Source organism: Hordeum vulgare, chromosome 2H (genome assembly GCF_904849725.1).
Source record: "Hordeum vulgare subsp. vulgare chromosome 2H, MorexV3_pseudomolecules_assembly, whole genome shotgun sequence".
NCBI classification, from domain to species: Eukaryota; Viridiplantae; Streptophyta; class Magnoliopsida; order Poales; family Poaceae; genus Hordeum; species Hordeum vulgare.
Window position 1 is genome coordinate 205,326,158 of NC_058519.1, and position 22,625 is coordinate 205,348,782.

The following is a 22,625-nucleotide window of genomic DNA, read 5'->3' on the forward strand; positions in this document are numbered from 1 at the left end:
GTAACTCGGTGACCCACGCACCAGCAGCATGTCCTACCTCTCGCAAGAGTCGAGGCTTCAAACCTTGAAGGATAAGCCCATTCGCCCTCTCAGCTTGCCCATTGGATTGAGGATGTGCTACGGAAGCAAAATCCACTCGGATACCCTGACTCGCACAGAAGCCTTTGAATCTGTCCGAGTCGAAGTTTGTCCCATTGTCTATGATTATGCTGTGAGGCACCCCGAATCTGGAAATGATGTCCCTGACAAATTTGACAGCTGTTGAGGCATCGAGTTTCTTGATGGGCTTGGCTTCTATCCATTTGGTAAACTTGTCGACTGCCACCAACAGATGTGTGTAGCCTCCTTGGCCTGTCTTGATTGGTCCGACTGTGCCTAATCCCCAAACTGCAAATGGCCACACAAGTGGGATTGTCTTTAGTGCAGATGTTGGCTTGTGGGACTTGTTGGAGTAGAACTGACAGCCTTCACATCGGTCGACCATAGCTTTGGCCATCTCGTTAGCCTGCAGCCAGAAGAATCCAACCCTGACCGCCTTGGCGACGATTGCTCTCGAAGAAGCATGATGGCAGCAGGTTCCCGAGTGGATATCCTCTAGGATCAACTGTCCTTCCTCTGGGGAAATGCAATGTTGGAGGACGCCTGAAACACTCTCCTTGTACAATTGACCGTCAATGACAGTGAATGCCTTCGACCTGCGAACTATTTGCCGGGCTTGGACTTCATCTTCTGGAAGTTCTTGTCTCAAGATAAATGCCATGATCGGCACAGTCCAATCGGGAACGACTATCAGAATCTCTGTGACCAGATCAACCACAGCAAGCACATCGACTTCAGTCGGATCTGTTGCGCTCTTGGGTTGTACTGGTTCTTCAGTGAAGGGATCTTCTTTGACTGAGGGAAGATGGAGGTGCTCGAGGCAGACGTCACTCGGGACTGGTCTCCGAGTGGATCCGAGTTTCGCCAACTCATCAGCTGCTTGGTTCTTCAGTCTCGGAACATGATGGAGCTCTAGACCTTCAAACTTCTTCTCCAGCTTCCTCACTGCATTGCAGTACACTGTCATGGTGGGGTTCCTTACGTCCCACTCTTTCATCACTTGATTGACCACCAAATCCGAATCGCCGTAGACCATCAGGCGACGGACGCCGAGTGAGATGGCCATGCGCAATCCGTAGAGAAGAGATTCATACTCCGCCTCGTTGTTGGAGGAATCAAAGTGTATCTGGAGCACGTACTTGAGCTTGTCGCCTTTGGGTGATATGATCAGAACACCAGCGCCGGATCCATTCAGCATCTTAGACCCATCGAAGAACATTGTCCAATGAGCCGAGTAGATGTGAGTCGGTTGCTGTTGTTCTACCCATTCTGCTATAAAGTCAGCCAGGGCTTGAGACTTAATAGCTTTCTTGGCCTCGAACTTGATGTCACAGTACAACATCTCCATTGCGCACTTCGCCACTCGACCTGACGCGTCTCGATTGTGGAGAATTTCTGACAAAGGGGCATCAGAAACGACAGATATCGAGTGGTCTTGGAAATAATGGGCCACCTTCTTCGCAGTCATATAGATCCCATAGATAAGCTTCTGATAATGGTGATACCTCTGCTTGGAAGGGGTCAGGACTTCGGAGATGTAGTACACTGGTCGCTGAACTTTGTATGCTTTGCCTTCTTCTTCTCGCTCGACTGTAAGAACAGTACTGACGACTTGATTTGTAGCCGCGATATATAGAAGAAGGGGCTCTTTACTGAGCGGAGCAGTAAGAACCGGCTGGGTGGAAAGTAGGACTTTGAGGTCGTCGAATGCGACTTGGGCTTCGTCTGTCCACTCGAAGGTATCTGACTTCTTCATGAGTCGGTACAGAGGAAGTGCTTTTTCACCGAGTCGACTGATGAACCTGCTCAAAGCCGCTAGGCAACCTGTGAGCCGTTGAACATCGTGTATTCTGACCGGCCTATCCATTCGGACGATGGTCCTGATCTTTTTGGGGTTAACATCGATCCCTCGTTCAGAAACGAAGAAACCGAGTAACTTTCCGCTGGGAACACCGAATGAACATTTGGCTGGGTTTAGCTTGATATCGTACCTACGAAGGTTGGCGAATGTTTCTGCCAAGTCAGTCAGCAGGTCGGAACCTTTGCGTGACTTGACTACGATATCATCCATGTATGCCTCCACATTGCGACCGATCTGGTCGAGGAGACATTTTTGGATCATGCGCATAAAGGTAGCTCCTGCATTCTTCAGACCGAAAGGCATAGTGATGTAGCAGAAGCACCCAAACGGGGTGATGAAGGCTGTTTTCAACTCATCGGGACCATACAGACGGATCTCATGATAACCCGAGTAGGCATCAAGGAATGACAAACGCTCGCATCCCGCAGTCGAATCGACAATTTGATCTATGCGGGGGAGCGGAAAATGGTCTTTCGGGCAGTCCTTATTGAGGTGCTTGAAGGCAATGCACATTCGGAGTGACTTGTCCTTCTTGGGCACCATGACGACATTGGCGAGCCTCTCGGAGTGGTGAACCTCGCGAATGAAGTTGGCAGCCAGCAGCTTGGCCACCTCTTCTCTGATTGCCTTCCTCTTGTGCGCGGCGGACCGACGCAGGCGCTCTCGGACGGGCCGAGCGACGGGATCCACATGCAGTCGGTGCTCAACCAACTCCCTGGGTACACCCGGCATGTCAGAAGGTTTCCATGCGAAGATGTCCCAGTTCTCACGGAGGAATTGGGTGAGCTCGGCTTCCTATTTAGGATCAAGGGTGGTGGAGATGTTCGTCGGGGCGGCAGACTCGTCCGTCGGGTGGATGCTGACCTTCTTAGTCTCTCCCGCCGACTGGAACGCGGACTCAGAAGCTGGCTTCTTTGAGCGCATTAAGTCGGCAGGGTCGACTGTCTTCTTGTACTCTTCGAGCTCGAGTACAGCCATCTGCTGGTCGGCGATCCTTGATCCCTCTTGCAGACACTCCTCGGCTCGCTGACGGTTGCCGGTGATGGTGATAACGCCTTTTGGACCTGGCATCTTCAACTTCAAGTACACATAGCACGGGCGTGCCATGAAACTCACTTACGCCGGGCGGCCCAGAATTGCATGGTAAGCGCTCTGGAAATCCACCACCTCGAATGTGAGCTTCTCCTTGCGAAAGTTTTTGTCGGAGCCGAAAGTGACGTCCAACGCGATCTGGCCGAGTGACTTGGCCTTCCGCCCGGGGACGACTCCGTGGAACTGCATATTGCTCTCGCTGAGTCTGGACATCAGAATGCCCATTCCCTTGAGGGTGTCGGCGTACATGATGTTCAGTCCGCTACCGCCGTCCATGAGGACTTTGCGCAGTCGGACTCCTTCCACCACCGGGTCGATGACCAGAGCCTGTCTTCCTCGAGTGGGGACATGCGTTGGATGGTCCGACTGATCAAAGGTGATCGCAGTCTGAGACCATCTAAGGAACTTGGGAGCAGTCGGAACGGCCATGTTGACCTCTCTGTTCACTAGCTTCAGTCGACTCTTGCTTTCGACGTGAGAAAAAATCATGAGGGTTGCATGGACTTGGGGGAACGGATCCTCCTTATCCTCCTCATCTTGTTCAGTATTCTTCTCACTCGGTTGTCCTTCGCCGAACCCCTGGATCAGGAGACGACACTGCCGAGTGGTATGCTTCGCGTATATGGGATTGCCTTCTTCGTCCATCTTCGTGTGAATTGGACAAGGTTGATCCAGGATGGGATTGTTGAACGGCTTCTTCTTGGGGGCAGACTGTGCTTTCCCTTTGCCCTTGAACTTGGCGCTGGTCATAGCTGCAGCTTCTGCCTGCGGTGTGGGTGGAACTTTCTGTTTCTGCTTCCGAGTGTTACCTCCGTCGGCATCGCCGACTGTCTTGTGTTTGCCGCTCCGGATGCGGTCTTCTTCCTCGCCATTTGCATAATGAGCAGCTATCTCCATCATCTTGCTCATGGAGATGTCGCCTGTCCGACCAAACTTTAGGTACAACTCGCTGTACCGTACGCCTGCCTTGAATGCGCAGACTGCTTGATGCTCGGTGACGCTCTCCACCGTGTGGTAGAGAGTCGTCCATCGCTGGATGAAGTCGCGTAAGGGCTCATTCGGCTTCTGGACACAGTGCTGAAGCTCCACAAGGCCTGCAGGGCATTTGCACGTCCCTTCGAAGGTCCTGATGAACACTCGGGCCAGATCTGCCCAACTGTAAATGCTTGAGGGGGCTAACTGGTTCAGCCAAGCTCGCGCCGAGCTGTCGAGCATCAGAGGGAGGTGCTTCATAGCGACATAGTCTTCCCCTCCTCCGATCTGGACTGCCACTCGGTAGTCGTCTAGCCATAGTGACATAGTCGTCCCCTCCTCCGGTCTGGACTGCCACTCGGTAGTCGTCTAGCCATGTTTCAGGCTTGGATTCCCCCGTAAATTTACCGATTCCTGCTGCCAATCGGAAGTTGGGCGGGATGTCAGCCGAGCGGATGGCTCGACTAAAACACTCAGGGCCGGACACGATGGTCCTGCTGCCACTCGGACGATCTAGATCGTGGCCATCACGGTGGGATCGACCCCTGTCGACTCTTCGCTGGCGATTCACCCTCTTGCGTCGGGTCTCGGGTCGTAAGTGTCGCCGATTGAACGCCGATCATCATGATGTCGGGACCCATAGGGCCCACCCCGCGGAGGGGTGCGCGAACGGAGGCGATCTTCACGGACCATGGAACGACTGCCTCCCCTGTGGTGCTGATAGGAGCCGGGGCTGTGAACCGACCGATGCGTGTTTGCATGGACGGAACTATTGTGGATCCGATTGTGTGACCGGGAGACTGCCGAATTCTGCTGCTGCGTCGTGTGCAACAGAGCACGGATCTGCTCGATTCCCCTTCATGCCTCTGAATCAGTCGGCTGGAGGGAATCGGCGATCTTGGCTGCTGCAGCCAAGTTGAGGAGAGGTGTGCGGAACAACTCTACGTTGCTCTGCTGGGTGTGCCGACTGGCAGAACGGCGAGGCGGACGGCGTGCACCGGATGCTTCACCGACTTCGCGCTCGTTCCGGCCGGCCTGATGGGGATCTTCATGGGTGTTGGCCATGTGAACTTCTGCTGCAGGCCCGCGGCCCACGTACTCGGAAGGGAGCTCAGTCGGAACCGAGCCCGAGCACTGGGAACGCGGGGCAACCACAACAGACTCCAGAACCGCCACCTGAGAGGATGCGAATTGACGTGCTCGGGCATGCTGCACCCAACGTTGTAGACGCGGACTGCGAGATCGCTTGCTGCGGCGCGTGACGAAGGCGCAAGCTGGCAATGGAGCCGATTGTTGGAGAAGAAGAACGCCGCGAGCGCCGGCACGGAAGTGTGTGGCCCCGCGACGGGGAAGCGCCTCGACGTCGAGAGGTGCCTCCCGAAGCCACGCCGAATCGTCGACGACGAAGGAGAGAGTGCCGAAGAGGATCTAGTGACCCATGCTCGAATCTCCATCGGACGACATGACGAAAGGAAGTAGTCGCAAACTCGCCGGAAGTCGCTTAGACGCCTGCCCCACGGTGGGCGCCAACTGTCGTGGGTATAAGCCTGACAGTAGATGTGTAGGGTACGAATGAGATGGGCAGAGTCCTAGCTACGACGAGGTTGTATGAGTTCGGGCCCCTCTGCGGTGGAGGTAACAGCCCTACGTCTCAGTGCTCTCGGAGCTTGTTACCGAGTGTGATATGGAGTACAAAGATTTGTTAACCCCTTGACTAGTGGGGGAGGGCGGCTTATATAGAGTGCGCTCCCCTCCACACGGTTCTGACTTAGGGGTGGAGTAGTGGCGATTGAATGCATACGTTACAGGTAACGTATGCTCTAAATGCTAGTAAATGCACCCGGAAACGTACAGCAGTTTCCCTCCACAGAGGTTACGACGTACCGAGTGTATCCAGTCGGTAGGCCCGGTGCTCTCCGAATGTTAGTCTCCGACTGGATGATTCTGGGCCTGTTACCGACTGGATGATGGGGGCACCTTAATTCAGTCGGGGCATACTTAAGGTCCTGTCCCTTGTGTGGGGTAGTCCTTGGGTAGGACATGTAGGGCAGGCCTATGACCCTACCCTAGGACTATGACCCCATCAGCCGCCTTAATCCTAAAATGAAGGATGTGGTAAGAACTGAAATACTAAAATTTCTGGAGGGAGGTATAATTTATCCTATTGTTGATAGTAGATGGGTAATCATGTTCATTGTGTTCCTAACAAAGGCGGTATAACTGGTGTTCTCAATGATAAAAATGAACTCATTTCACAAACGATAGTAACTTGTTATAGGATGGTGATTGATTTTAGGAAATTGAATAAAGCTACTAGAAATATCATTACCCTTTGCCTTTTATCTATTATTATGATACACTTAAAACGTTAGAAAACGAATGGTTAAGATTCATTAATACAAAATTGAGATATTGAATGGTTCAGATTTGTAAATAAAACTTATGATGTAGGCATGTTCCACATTATTATAGCAATAAAGAAATAACAATCAGGCAAAGACCAATTAGCGTACGGTATATAAGGAGACCTATATAGACATGACCTGGTCCAATTATAAATTACTAGCAAAAGGGCACGTGCCTTGCAACGGGAGAAAGAAATACCACACGCTCTTAATTTATAAAAAATAGTCTATAATTTGAGAATTTGTAGTTACAACACAAACAAAGATGGTCTTATCCTACAAAAGTGCAGTTCAAAATTTCACAGGTCTTCTATTTTAACATGGCTTGCATGTAGATTTAATACGTACAAAGAATCAAGCAAGTGACCTTCAGTTTCATCTCCAATACTGATTTTGTTGATGTGTTCATCCCCAATCCCGATGAGTAACGGTATGAAAGAAAGACGAATAATGACTTATTTATTAAGACTAGTACAAATGCCCGTGCGTTGCAACGGGCTATAAATTTAATAAAAGTCGGTCTTTGTATTTTTATTATTATAATTAATTGATTTTCTATGATTAACAGATTCATTTGCAATTTTGTGCACTGTTTGTGCTTGGAACAAACATAACGACCTGTTATACACAACACACACAATATCAGAAAAGGGAAAAATCTAAGGAGAAGCACCGCATAACAGCTCTCCCATGTGGCGGTTCATGCACTTGCAAGAATCTTCTACCTCATGATTAAATCATTGTATTAAATGTTTTTTTAAATTTTAAAAATGATTTATCTCACAGATTAATAATTTGATTGAAGATTCGTCTTCATCGTTAGGTTCGTTCCAATGAGACCTTCAAAATAATATTCCATGCAAATCTAGCTGAGTAGCTAGTTTCATAGGCACAAATTATTCACTTCAATACAGGTAATTCACAGCAAATATTGATCACTCCTATGAGGGGGCAACACATAATACAAGGTTATATCAGTTGTTGGTTCACAAAACCTTCCTAAGAAAAACTATAGCAAATATAAAGAAAGATCTTGCTCTTTGCACTTGGGTCCTTCTGTCAATGCTCAAGTTTCACTTTGGCATCTCCATTAGGAAGAGCACTTTGGGACTGAGCCAACCTCTTTGACTCCTGGATAAAAGTGAGTCAATGAGAAGCTAAAGCAGCAAAATACAAATGAATGAATAAGAATTATTTTACGCTCATTTAACAGTCCAATCTGAAAGCTAAAAATTAGCAGGACGAAACCGTAGTTGTGTAAATCTACAAAGAATGTATCACCAACACAAAAGTAAATTCTGACCTCACCTAGATTAAGTCCTGACACCAAAATCGGCTTAAGTAGCAGGTTCCAACAAAACATAGATATATACAGGTCTTGCTCTCACAACTTCCGAAAGGGAGCGAAAGATGCATTGAGCGATGTGATAACTAAAACATGGAGCTGCATATGATTGCTAAAGTTGTAAAATATGATCACTACACTGTTACTGGTCGACTGGAAGATGAGCGTTAAACAAAATTTTCAGTGAAGATAAACATGTGAAGGAACAGCCGATCCTAAGAATGCAGGCGTATTTCCACTTACAACAGCAGAAGTAGCACGTATCTGCCTGTATGCTTCAACGTCGTCTGGAAAAGCTTCTTCCAGCTCCTCAAGAAGATGCTTCCTTAGGCTCTGAGACAAACATATTGACAATATTATTTCACAATTGTAATCGTGAACCAGCTCCTCTTGAAGATCCTATAAAACACAGACAAAAAGTATCATAATCGTAGAGGAAACAATTATACGAGCTTCTTGCGTCTATTTTGATCAAGAGTTCAGGACATATATCAGTGTACAAAAGTCATACGAACTCAATGCCTAGAGTTGGAAGAAAAACATCACAGAAGAAAAATGGCAGGGTAAACTTGGCGAAATGAATGCACAGCTTGAATCATAATCAGAAGTAGTACAAACGTAGCTATGAGGATACGAGGCGGTGAAATGAAAAGTAGCCCCTCCTAATCACGGCCAAGATAGTCTTGTCACAAACTAAACTCATGGTTATCCGTGCACCAATATATCATAACGAACACTACAAAATGGTAGGCCTTAGAGTTTGAGGTATACATCAGTTTCATAAATTATATACACATATTGGATATAAAATTGCATCTACCCTTCTTATAAAGCTCGATAATACAGTGACAGGAATCTGCATCAACAACAACAATGAACACTGGTCCTACAATTCCACATTCAGTTAGGGCAGATTACTGGCAGTAAATGGGGGTAACATGGAACACGAGAAAGCTTCGAATATGGAAAGTCTCCTTAAGAACTGATTGACAGTAGTTTGTACACCATTACCAATTTAAGGTGGATAGGAAGGGGGTGATTCTGTTTTTCCTGAGAATAAGTTGTCATAGTGCAACTGAATTGCATAATGGAATTTAATTCATGAAAACAGAGATGGATTCCCGTGATTGTAGTTTGGATGCAACTATATCGAGTGACAGGGCTATGCTGGTTCCTTTTCACATGGCCAACACAATGTATCCCCTTCAAACTACAACAATGTCGACTTATATGAAAAGAAGACTTCCCTGGCAGTAATACCAGTTATGTTTTCATCAAAAAGTTCCACTCGAAATAGATCAACAAGCTTTGTCAGTGTCGTTAATCTTCATCCACTGTGTCCTAAAATACTACAAACTGTATCGAGCATATCTATGGGTACGATTGGTTCACAGACGAACTTGTCCACACTTAACAACGATGCAAGCCATACTTACCTTGAAAGCATCGGTCCTGCCCTTGGTGATCTGGTTCTTGGCGATGCAGCTGTTGAGCACGTCCTTGGTGAACTCATCGGGGTTCTTCCCATCATCAATCAAACTAACAACGCAAGCAACAATCAGGAACACACACAGTTCAGGCGAGAGGGTCAACAGCAATGAGCGACAGAGCAAGAGAAGAGACTAAAGGATCTCACTTGACGACCTCCATGGGCACCTGGATGTTGCACCCGTCGGCAAGCTTCTGCATCGTGTCGAGCTCCGCCACGAGCGCGTTCCTGCACCATACAACACACCAAACCCTAAGGGATCCGCGCACGCAAAAAAGCTACGGGATTAAAAGGGGGTCGCCGGGGAGGTCTGCCGCGGGTGGTGCGGGGAAGCGAGGGAGCTTACAGGCGCTGGAGGAGGGGGAGCTGGGACGCGGAGCTGAAGGAGGAGACGTTGAGGTTGAGCTGGTGGAGCAGGCCGAGGGTCTTTTGGATCAAGCCCGTGACCTGCGCCATGTTCTGCTTCGACGGGTCCCCTCCCGCTCCCCCTTGTACACCGTTACCGGAAGCAGCCGCGACCGCGGCGGCGACGGCGACGACGGCGGCGGAAGAAGAGTTCGGGGCAGTGTTGTCCATGGCGAAGTCAGCAGGCGGTAGGTGCCCGCCAGCGGTTTGCAGACGGCGAGCGCCTTGGGCGGGTGGGCTGCGCTGGCTGCGGGCGACGACGTTGAGGAGGAGGAGGAAGGGAGGGGCGCGGGGGGTGGGCCGGTCTCGGTCCAGAGGTAGAGGAGGGAGCCGGAGGAGGTGACGGGGGAGAAGGCCTGGTGGGGGAGGAAGGAGGTGAAGGGGAGGCGGAGCCAGCAGCGGCGGTCGGGGTCGAAGGCGTGGCGTGCGCCTTCCGCGCGCCATGGGGCGTGCGCCGCGTCCTCGGCGACCCGGCCACCAGGGCCTTCTGGCGCGCCGCATCCCTTGCCCGCGTGGTCCGAGTCACCGTCGCCGACGTTGACGTAGAGCACGTCAGGGCGGGCGTGCGCCAGCGCACGGCCTCCAGCGCGTGGCCCAGCTCCCCCGCCGCGGCCAGCCGCCCCCTGTGGTGGAGAACGCGCACGGATAAGGGACCGGTGGTGGAGAACATAAGGGGGTTTTCTGTAAAATGCAAAAAACGGAAAAGCGAGGGGTGTTTTTGTAAAATAACCACGACGGACGACAGAAGCGCTCCGCGCTTTATTATTAGGGGAGAAAGGACTGCGGGTTGAATACTGGAAAAGCGAGGGGTGTTTTTGTAAAATAACCGCGACGGATGACAGAAGCGCTCCGCGCTTTATTATTAGGGGAGATAGTATCCTAGATAGTATTTTATTAAATGTTTAACAGTAAAATAACATCATATTTAAATTCTACATATTTTTGTAATAAAATTTCATATATAATATGTTAAATTTAGAGTTATGGTTTAGAAAATATGAGTATTTTAAAAAAAACATTTAATATATACTACGGGTTTAACGTTAAAAGCATCAGGGAATTTTTTATAAAATAGCATGACGGACTAAGAATATTTATTTTTTCATTAGTAGATATAGACTTCTTTCTCTCAAGAAAGACCAGGTCCCACGTTATTAGCACTAAAAATAATTCAATCCGGCAAAGACCAATTAGTCTACGGCACGAGGGGACCTGTATGCACACAAACTGACCCAATTTCAACTTTGTACTTTCCCTTAAAAAATCTAAGTTGGTACTGGATCCCTCCGTTCAATTAGTACTAGCCTAATGGGTCCCATTAAGGTACTAAACTGAACAAGATGGAAAAAATTTATTAAACTGAACAAGATGAAAAATTATTAAACTGAACGTGTGGTAGATGTACTTTTTTTATGAGTTCGATGCTCAATTTGTTTTTGATAGAACTGTACTCAGTTTAAATATGATATGTTCATCAAAATAAGGTTATGTATTGTAAAGTTCTCATCATTTTTAATGATGTATCTAATACGTTAACTCTGCGGTAACCATAAAAATTTATGGCTCAGATTTAAAAATAGATGCACATAAATATGTACCGGTTTGTACATGCACGTACCTATGCGGACAGTTTTTTCTCAAAAGTAAAAAAGAAAAGAAAAGAGACACAACAGACTAAAGAAAGACATGATAGACTCCTAGGAACGATCGCCTTTGGGCATTGGAGTCTGTAAAAAAAGAAACAAACGATAGGCTCCTATGTGAAATATCGCCTTGGGGTAGCAGCATGAGATTTGAGTCTGGGCGAACTACGTTTCGCTTTCTTTTAAACTCCACAACATGTATGTGTCACTTAAAGAAGGTAATGGGTCCCAAATCAAATTGCTTTTTTTTTCTAATAGTGGTCGAACTAGGCCTCACAGCTACATGCATGAGAAGCACGTCCATGTGACTCAAGCATGGCTGTGGCACCATGGTAAAAAAGAGAGTAAAACGTGGCATGTCCAAGTGAAAGAATAACCAGCACTATATTTTTGTACAAAATACATAAATACTGCCAAATAATTAGAGTGTCTTTGAATCACAAATTGGCGTGTGGCGCAGACTTGAATTAGAAGTTCTTTTATTGCATAACAAACGAAAAGAACTATTCTTCCGGAGAGACTTGAGTGGGACAGAAAGTTACCTCTGAAACTTATTGAAAGTAACTGTCAAGGAGAATGGTGATTATATTTTCTTGCTTTGTCTGTCCGTGTGCTTTGTAAATTTGTAATACAACACGTATAAATGTTTTGTTCTAACACAACATCTATACAGTTTAAGATGTATTCAGGGTGGTGAGTCACAAAAAACAAACATAATTGTTCTATTTCCATTGAAATAGACACAATGTAATGATGGAAAACAAATGTTAGCATAAAATCCGACATTATACTTATTTTTTTGCGGGGAAAAGGGGAATTTTATTCTAAAATTAAAGAGTTACAACTAGTTGGGCGGTATGAGTTTTGACACACATGAACAAACAGCTATAAGTTATATACTATGAAGAATCAAACAATTAATACATCATGTTAAAAAGTTTATGCGTGTATGAAAATACCTCCCAACCATGCATAATGTCAATATGAACAATGAAAGACCTATGTGAATGTGCCACGTCTACAACAGATCACATTGTATGAAGAATACCAAACATTGTTGTGATGTAATCATAAAGGAAAAAAATGTAAGTATGGGTAGTTGATATTTTGATTTAGTTGTTGGTGGAAAATACCTAAGCAAAATATATATTATGTGTTTATATTGAAAGATAAGGAGGGGAAGAGAGAAGCTACAAGTTAGCTTGAAGTTTTATGCATTGAAAACAAAGGAACAATGACTTTCTATTTTCACACCAACATTGGTTTTCACCAAAGAATATTTATGTGGTCGCTCATTAATTCAGTATGAGTAGCGGGTCACAGGACGAATAATTTATTGGAAAAATAGTACAAATATTTAATGCAGGAATAGACATAATATAATAATTATTTTTTCCAAACACGAAGACTTGCGGATGAAAGTTGACTAGCGGCATGTGTATTGACAAATTTTGCCTCAGAAACAAATACTTACATAAAATTTTGCTACCGGGTTTTCAACAATTGCAATTATATATCTAATAACATATAAACATCTTAAAATTAATATGAAAATAATAAAAACAACTAAAAATTCTAGCCGCGCAAATGCACGGGTCAACTTGCTAGTTGATCAAATGTTAGAAAGGTTATCTAAACACACACAGAGTTTTGCTTTCTTGATGGTTACTGTGGATTTTCTCAAATACTAGTGCCAAAAGAAGACCAAGAGAAAACTACATTTACATGCCCTTTCGGAACTTATGCTTATAGGTGTATGCCTTTTGGTCTATGTAATGCACCTGCTACCTTCTAAAGATGTATGACTGCTATATTCTCTAACTTTTGTGAAAAGATTGTTGTGGTCTTCATGGATGATTTTTGCGTTTATGAGACTTCCTTTGATGATTGCTTGAACAACCTTGATCAATTTTTGCAGAGATGTGAACAAACTAATCTTGTCTTGAATTGGGAGAAGTGCCACTTTATGGTGAATGAAGGTATAGTGCTTGGGCATAAAATCTCCGAACGAGGTATTGAGGTGGATAAAGCCAAAGTTGATGCAATGGAGAAAATGTCTTGCCCAATAGACATCAAGGGTATAAGAAGTTTTCTTGGTCATGCTGGTTTCTATAGGTGCTTCATTAAAGATATCTAAAAGATTTCTAGGCCATTAACTAATCTTCTACAAAATATGTCCCGTTTATTTTTTATGGTGATTGTGTAGAAGCCTTTCAAATACTTAAGAAAGCCTTGATTTCGGCCCTACTGTTCAACCACCTGATTGGAACTTACCCTTTGAAATTATGTGTAATGCTAGTGATTATGATGTTGGTGTTGTTCTAGGGAATGAGTAGACAAGAAATTGTATGTTATTTATTATGCTAGTAAGACCCTAGACACCGCTCAAAGGAATTATGCTACTACTGAAAAGGAATTTTAAGCAGTTGTGTTTGCATGTGATAAGTTTAGACCTTACATTATTGATTCTAAAGTAACTATTCACACTGATCATGCTGCTATTAAGTACCTTATGGAAAAGAAGGATGTCAAACCTAGACTTATAGATGGGTGTTACTACTCCAAGAGTTTGACTTGCATATCGTTGATAGAAAAGGAGTTGATAACCCTTTGGCACATAACTTGTCCAGGATTGAAAATGTTCTTCATGACCCACTACCCATTGATGATAATTTCCCTCATGATCAACTTGTTGTTATAAACTCTTCACATAGTACTCCTTGGTATGCGGATTATGCTAATTACATTGTTGCTAAATATATTACTCTTAGTCTCACCTATCAACGACACACAAGGTACTACAATCCGTTTTTATTGGCCTACTCTTTTTAAAGATGCTCGTAAGCTTGTACTTTCTTGTGATGAATGGAAAGAGTTCGTAATATTGGTAAATGTCAGGAAATGCCTATGAACTGTTCACTGGCTATTGAACCATTTGAAGTTTGGGGTTTTGACTTTATGGGACCTTTTCCTTCCTCAAATGGATATACTCATATTCTAGTTGTTTTTTATTACGTTACTAAATGGGTAGACGCTATTCCAACTAGTAGTCTTGATCATAACACTTCTATTAAAATGCTTAAAGAAATTATCTTTCCTAGGTTTGGTGTCCCTAGATACTTAATGACTGATGGTGGTTCACATTTTATTCATGGCGCTTTCCGTAAACTTCTAGCTAAATATGATGTTAACCATAGGATCCCACCACCTTATCATCCTCAGTCTAGTGGACAAGTTGAACTGAGCAATCGTGAAATGAAATTAATCTTGCAAAAGACTGTCAATAGGTCCAGAAAGAATTGGTCTAAGAATCTTGATGATCCTTTGTGGGCTTATAGAACTGCTTATAAGAACCCCATGGGGATGTCCCCGTATAAAATGGTCTATGTAAAAGCTTGTCATTTACCTCTCGAGCTAGAACATAAAGCATATTGGGAAATTAAAGAACTTAAATATGATTTCAAACTTGCCGGTAAAAAAGGTTGTTTGATATTAGCTCATTAGATGAATGGAGGACACAAGCTTATGAAAATGTTAAGTTATTTAAATAGAACGTTAAAATACGGCATGACATGAGAATTCAAAAACGAGAATTTAATGTAGGAGACCTAGTGCTTTTGTAAAATTCTCATTTCAAATTTTTTGCAGGCAAACTCCTCTCCAAATGGGAAGCACCCTATGTTGTCGAGGACGTTTATCGGTTCGGTGCCATACAAATAAATAACTTCAAAGGTAAAAACCCAAGAGTGTTGAATGGTCAAAGAATCAAACATTATATTTCACGCGCACTCGTTAATGAGGATACGAATATCATCCATGTCATAACACTGGAAGGGCACATAAAGGAAGTCTTCCGGAACACCCCAGAAACCTGAAGAAGGGGTAGGTACGTGTTACATTAAGTAAACCGACTCCGAAAGTTCTAAAAAATGATTTGTGTAGGTTTTGGTATTTCATAAAAAATACAAAAATAAAAAGGAGTCCACGGGACCCATGAGGGAGACACAAGCCATCACGCCGTGCCCCGAGGTTGCACAGTGATCGCTTGTGGGGCCCTCGTGCGCCTCCCGGGCTCCGACTTCTTCCCGAACACGTATTATGGTCCAAAAAATCATTATATATACTCCCGGTTGTTTTGTCTATCGCATCGCGAGATTTTCCTGTGTTGTTGTTTTGGGTTGTTTTTGTGACAAATCTAGATCGTTATGACTTCACAAAGCCCTTCCAAGGACAAGTTTTTGTAGAAGTTCATCAACCCTACCTGTTGGACGTGATTAGGCACCCTCAAGCTATTGAGATGCATGAGGAGGTGCTTCACATCCGGGATTTTCAATGTACCAAGAAGGAGTGAAGCGAGAAGGCCAGGCTCGCCACGGTGGAACAGACGATCTTCAAGTGCCAAGGGATGGTTGAACGTGGTTTGAGTGCTAACCACTCCATGATCACGGACTTCATCCGGGAGAACAAGCTGGACACCCAAAAAGTAGGGGAGGTTCTTTTCAAACTTCAAGAGCAGTTCGATCACCTCCATGATCAGGCAATGAACTCCAAAGCTAAAACTGTGAGTATGAATCTAGGTTCCACAGGATGAGCGTTGGTGCCGGTTTGAGGACTCCCAAGATAACATTCTCCTATTATGATGGGGAATCTGCACCTTGGAAGAAAGAGGACACCCCAACTACGCCACCACCATCACCTGAGAAGGATGCTTGAGTACTTGGGTATGGGCACCACCCTTGGCTTGTTCCAAGCTCCGTGGAGGTGCCCCAGTATCATATCACCATCACCACCACGATCATTACAATATATTTTAGTTTGATCCTTACTTGATTCATGTTTTCAGGTTTGCTTTGCTTAGTATTTTTGCTTTAAGTTCCATCTACCCTTGAAATCAAGTATGCAAGATATATAATAAATATTAGTTGCGTTTTTGGTGGATTACCCAAGGGCACCTGTCATCATAGCATGTCCATAAAAATAAAGATATAGATCATATGCTTATCCCATGAGGAGTAATAACTTCACATGGTAAAGAGTATAAGTGATGAAGATTGTTGAAAATAAACAAACATAGTACTGGTCATGGTTACAATCTAATCAAGACTATGTAGGACGAGAGGAGATTCCCATATAGATATACTATTGTGGACATCTTTTGTGATTGTGAGTCCTCAGCAAATATTATATAATGATCAAATGTTGACGTAGGACAAGTGTTAGAGCATATATCTCCATATGTGGTTTTGGTAATTGATGACAATTCCTATGGACTAATGGTTGCCTTAAGTTATATTTATAGGATTTGTCCATAGGCACTTCTTGAAGTCCATCTGTTGGGTTCAAGGAGTTTATATGATGACCAAGATGGTATTCAAGGTATTATCCAAAGAATGGTCATAGAGACACAAGGTTGATCAAGATCTCAGACAAAGAGTAAATCAAGATTATCAACACACAAAGCGTACAAGATTTACCGAGAGGGATCAAGTGATCCCATGGTATGGTAAGCATTGTCCATTACGTGTTTGTGTACTAGCCCATGGTCTTTGTGAGAGTTCTATGTGGGGTTAGCTGTGCTTCCATGGGTTTGCGTCAAAAGGAAGATCGCATACAACCCATGAAGGATGACGTCAAGTGGTGATCGTCATCAAGAATGCGGTGTGCAAGTTCAAGTGGATTAGCACGAATATATCATGCTTGATGCTTGCCGTCCATTGTGGTGGCAATGGACTTGTGAAGATATGTTGAAGAGCGGCTCACCCATAGTGTGTATGGGGGAGCAATCAACTAGTCTTCATCAAGCCAACGCAATCAAGAAAAGTGGTCCATCTTGAGGAAGCCAAGATCATCGTCATCTAGCTCAATAGGACGAGGTGCAAGGTATAGGTTTGCCATTGATAGGTTTTTTGTTTTAGATAGATTGTCGTACTGTCAAGGGGGGCTCTCAAGTGAGTAGCTTGATCGTATCGTTCATTGAGAGCTCAAACCATTTGCATCCTTGCATCATACTTCTTGGTTCTTGTTTGGTGTTTCTCTTTGTGAGTTTTAGAGCTTATGTTCATCTTCATGACAAGCTCGAGTTCATCGAAAACAGAGTCCATATGCATCTTCTATGATGTTTTCGATGTTGGAAGTTTTTACCGGTTTTATTCGAAGAAGGGTTCTCACCATTTTCTTATGGGACTTTATCACTTGCTTATTATTTATATTTCTATCAAGATTGTGTTAGCCCATGTCGTTAGCTTTCCAACAAACTTGGTTTCGTTGAATTTGGACTCCATATGCGAAAGTTACAGCAGTTTCAGTATCCAGCGGTAGTACCGCTCCTGGTGCGAGTGGTAGTACCGCCCCCGGAGCGGTAGTAATTTTTTACTACCGCTCCCTAGCGGAGCGGTAGTACCGCTCCATCGGGCTGTTTTTTGCATACTTTTTGGCCTCAACATGGTTGGTCAACCTACCGAGCGGTAGTACCTTAGTGGCATCTTGGGGAGCATTGTGCCTCCACACCGCTCCAATGGAGATTAGCATCCGCAAGGGTGTGAACTTCGGGATACATCATCGTCTCCGCGTGCCTCGGTTATCTCTTACCCGAACCCTTTACTTATGCACTTTACTTTGTGATAGCCATATTGTTTATTGTCATATATATTGCTATCACTTAGTTGTTTATCTTGCTTAGCATAAGTTGTTTGTGCGCATAGGTGAGCCTAGTTGTTGTAGGTTTTGTGCTTGACAAATTAAACGTTAGTTTTATTCCGCATTTGTTCAAGCCTAAATCGTAATTATTTTAAAGCGCCTATTCACCCCCCCTCTAGGCGACATCCACGTCCTTTCAACAAGGAATACAACATAATGATGATGATATTTCACGTTCATATAGAAGTTATATAGGCATGGATCCTATAACATGTGATGCTTGCTTTAGACCCCTTTTCTAGCCCAAAAACTTCGCACTAAGTAGAGATACTACTTGTGCATCCATAACCCTAAAATCCAGTTTCTTGCCATAAGAGTCCACCATACCTACCCATGGACTGAGTAAGATCCTTCAATTAAGTTGTCATCGATGCAACAAGCAATACAAAGTTGCTTCTAAATATGTATGATCCTTTATTGCAAGGGAAAATAAACTTTGCACGATCTTGTGATGACAAAGGAATAAAAGCGATAGACTGCATAATAAAGTTTTCTATCACAAGGGGCAAGATAAAGTGGCGTTCCTTTGCCTTAAGAGTTTGCACATTCAAAAACTTAAAAGCACATGACAACCTCTGCTTCCCTCTGTGAAAGGCCTATCTTTTATATTTGAAGTTCACTCTTATGCCACTTAATTCATATTTTCCCCTTTACCTATTAATTCTATAGTGTCAAGCATCATGTGTTGAGGAAAGATTCAGACTTATATATCCAAGTGAATGTAGATTATCATGATTTATTATTGTTGACATTATCCTTGAGGTAAATGAGTTAGGTGGGGAATAATTTAAGCCCCTATCTTCGTATGTGTCCTATGTAAACATGATCTCTAAAAATATGACTTGAGTACAAGCAATCATAGAATAATAAATGATAGTTGAGTATGAGAACTTGCCAATGAGAAATCTCTTACATAGACTCTCCTCTGAAATATGTTTAAACATGATTGTCCCAATGACTAAGAACATAGTTTGTTGATTGTCAACAAAATTTATGCTTCATACTCCAATATTTGTGAATGGATCATTACTTGCTCATGAGAAGATATATGATAAAATAGTTGCTGCTATGCTAATATTCATGTTGCTCGCATGTCTGTATTTTATTTTTATCGACTTCTCCCTCTCAAATGATGTGGCCATTATTCTCGAGCTCGGCTTTTGCTTGAGGACAAGCGGGGTCTAAGCTGGGGGGGTTGATATGTCCATTTTGTGTCATGAATCTTAATTGATATTTGTCTTATTATTGTCCATTATTCCCTGTTATTATGTAATTTTTATGTCTTTTCTCTCTGAATATGCAAGGTACATTATGAAGAGCAAAGTATTTGGAAACTCGAATTCTTGGTCGTGAAACCGAGGAAAAGGCAGAAAAATGAAGTTTCTCCAAATTAGCTCAAACTTTACACAGAATTTTTATGGAATATATAAGAATTATTGGGCCAAAATACACCACAAAGGAGCAGCCACCAGGGTACAAGCTATCGCCCTCCCCCCACCCCCCAAGGTCGCGGCTTCATAGCTTGTGGGGGCCCTGTTGGTCCTCCAATGCCCTTCTTCTCCTATATGATGTGTTTTACCCTAGAAAAAATGAATACATAACTTAGGGGATGAGGTTCCGCCGTCTCGAGGCAAAAACCTGGGCAGAGGCCCTTTTGCTCTCCGGCAGAGCGATTCTGTAGGAGAAATTCTTCTCCGGGAGGGGGAAATCGAATCCATCGTCATTTCGAACGCTTCCTACTTCGTGGGAGGACCAATCTTCATCGATATATGCACCAACACTATCTCACCTCCAACCCTAGATCATCTCGTATATTCAATCTTTGTCTCAAAACCTTAGTATTGTACATGTGGGTTGCTAGTTGTGTTAATTACATCTTGTAGTTGATGCTTGTTGGATTACTTGGTGGAAGACATAATGTTCAGAGCCTTAATCATATTTGTTACACCTATGATGTTGAACATGTTGGTGATGTGTGAGTAGTTAATATTGTTTCCGAGGACATGGGAGAAGTCTTATTATAAGTAATCATATAAAGTTGGCATTCGCTCGATATTTTGATGATATGTATGTTGTTACTTTCTTTAGTGGTGTCATGTGAATGTAGACTACATGACACTTCACCATGTTATGAGCCTAAAGGAAGTCATTGTGGAGTAACAAGTACATGATGGATTGCGATTGTGACTGAAGCTTAAACCCCAGTTTATGCATTGCTTCAATAGGAGCTGATTTGGGTCCACATGTTTCATGCTATGGTTAGATTTATCTTAATTCTTCTTTCGTTTTTGCGGATGCTTGTGGAAGGGTTTAATGATAAGTAGGTTGTTAGATCAATTAAGAAGTGTCGGTCCACCCACATATCAAATTATCAAAGTAGCGAACGTGAATCAACTTAATATGATGAACATGACTAGACAAAAATTCCCATGTGTCCTCGGGAGCGCTTGCTTTACATAAGATAACTTTCAGGCCTATCTTTTGATATAAAAAGGATTGAGCTACTTTATGCACCTTTTCTACTATTGTCACTTGTTACTTGTTAGGAATTACCTTGCTACAAAAACTATCTATCACTATTACTTACAACACTTGCAGCGAATGCCTTGTTGAAAATTGCTTATCATTTCCTTCTGCTCCTCATTGGGTTCGACACTCTAAATTATTGAAAGTACTATGATTGATTCCCGACACTTGTGGGACATCACTCCTTGGTGTTCGACTCCTCCCTGTTGGCCGCCGGCTCCCCATAGTCCTACAGCTCCGTGAACGGCTACGGTCGGGCCGAGTCACGGATCAGTCAGAGCCGACAACATAGAAAAGAAGAAAAAGAAGACGGTATACAATATACAAGAGGCGGCGGGTGCGCCCGATCATAAGGGGCCTTGCCCCATGTCCACTCCTCCTCCGGCAGCTTCACTGTGGTTAGAGGACATGGGAGAAGTCTTGTTATAAGTAATCCTATAAAGTTGGCATTCGCTCGATATTTTGATGATGTGTATGTTGTTACTTCCTTTAGTGTTGTCATGTGAGCGTCGACTACATGACACTTCACCATGTTATGGTCCTAAAGGAAGTCATTGTGGAGTAACAAGTACATGATGGGTTGCAAGAGTGACTGAAGCTTAAACCCCAGTTTATGTGCTGCTTCATTTGGGGATGATTTGGGTCCACATGTTTCATGCTATGGTTAGATTTATCTTAATTCTTATTTCGTTGTTGCAGATGCTTGTGGGAGGGGTTAATCATAAGTAGGTTGTTAGTTCAAGTAAGAACAACACCTTAGTGTCGGTCCACCCACATATCAAATTATCAAAGTAGCGAACGTGAATCAACTTAATATGATGAACATGACTAGACAGAAATTCCCATGTGTCCTCGGGAGCGCTTGCTTTACATAAGATAACTTTCAGGCCTATCCTTTGCTATAAAAAGGATTGAGCTACCTTTCTGCACCTTTGCTACTATTTTCACTTGTTACTTGTTACGAATTAACTTGCTACAAAACTATCTATCACTATTACTTACAGCACTTGCAGAGAATGCCTTGTTGAAAACTGCTTATCATTTCCTTCTGCTCCTTGTTGGGTTCGACACTCTTAATTATTGAAAGTACTATGATTGATTCCCTACACTTGTGGGACATCACTCCTCAATGTTCGACTCCGTCCTGTCGGCCATCGGCTCCCCATAGTCCTACAGCTCCACGAACGGCTACAGCCGGGCCGGGTCACGGATCAGTCGGAGTCGGCAACATAGAAAGTAAAAAAATGGTATACAATGTACGAGAGGCGGCGGGTGGGCCCGATCATAAGGGGCCTTGCCCCATGTCCACTCCTCCTCCGGCAGCTTCACGGTGGTTATGTCATTCACTTGCCTCTTGATGGCCATCGGCTTCACCTCCTTCATGGAGATCCACATGGGTCGAACCGTCCCCCCATGAGGCAGATGCGGTGTGGGCACGATTGCCGCGACTGCACCCGGCGTGCTATCATGGTGGTGATCAGGTTGACAGCCTTGACGCCCTCCCCATCGGACAGCTCTCGGAGCCGGGCGCACGACCGGTTCACTAGCTCGTTGCTCTGGCAAGGATCTATCCCCCAGTTCAACTACGTAGCCGACGGCCGAATGACGAACGGGGGTAGGTTGATGCAGTCCACTACCGGGTCCACGTACATCACATAGAAGAACAAGCATTGCCAACACTTCACCGACTCGTGTCGTGGAAGCTTTGGGTAGCCGGTCCCCTACCGGACGCACACGAGGGTCGCCCTGCAGGCGGTCATGTCCTTCGTTCCCCTCGCCTTATCATCCATTGTCTACTTCTTGAGATAGAACACGTGGCACCAAAGGTCGAGTCGTGGCTCGATTCCAAGGAACCCCTCGCACAACACAACAAACGCCGCGAGCTACAAGATGGAGTTGGCCCCGAGGTGGTGGGGTTGTAGGACGAATTTTGTAAGGAAACACCAGAAGAAGGTGCTCACTGGCAGCCCGAACTCGCGGACGAACTGCTTGGCGAAGACGACCACCTCGTCTCCCTTGGGCACTAGGACACTTTTTGCCCAGGGGAGACGCACCTCCATCACGCCCGCCGACGGTAGCTTTCAGCGAAGGC

At 44.5% G+C, this 22,625-nt stretch overlaps 1 protein-coding gene across 1 annotated transcript; it reads right to left on the minus strand.

Moving 5' to 3' along the window:
* Positions 1–7,488: 7,488 nt before the first annotated feature.
* On the minus strand, positions 7,489–9,839 carry LOC123429934 (mediator of RNA polymerase II transcription subunit 10b-like). Its single transcript, XM_045113899.1, has 5 exons — positions 9,610–9,839; positions 9,411–9,491; positions 9,211–9,313; positions 8,018–8,107; positions 7,489–7,560 (listed from the first exon to the last, which is right to left on the minus strand). Exons 1-5 carry the CDS (start codon positions 9,837–9,839, stop codon positions 7,489–7,491), a joined length of 576 nt encoding a protein of 191 aa, XP_044969834.1.
* Positions 9,840–22,625: the final 12,786 nt, after the last annotated feature.

What these genes read in the sequence shown, in the direction of transcription:
- LOC123429934 (XM_045113899.1), bottom strand. Translation starts at nt 9,839, where the DNA reads ATGGACAACACTGCCCCGAACTCTTCTTCCGCCGCCGTCGTCGCCGTC. An exon ending in CTCCCCCTCCTCCAGCGCCT is followed by an intron (nt 9,492 to 9,609) that starts GTAAGCTCCCTC and finishes TGTATGGTGCAG; the next exon opens with GAACGCGCTCGTGGCGGAGC. An exon ending in GTGCCCATGGAGGTCGTCAA is followed by an intron (nt 9,314 to 9,410) that starts GTGAGATCCTTT and finishes TTGCGTTGTTAG; the next exon opens with TTTGATTGATGATGGGAAGA.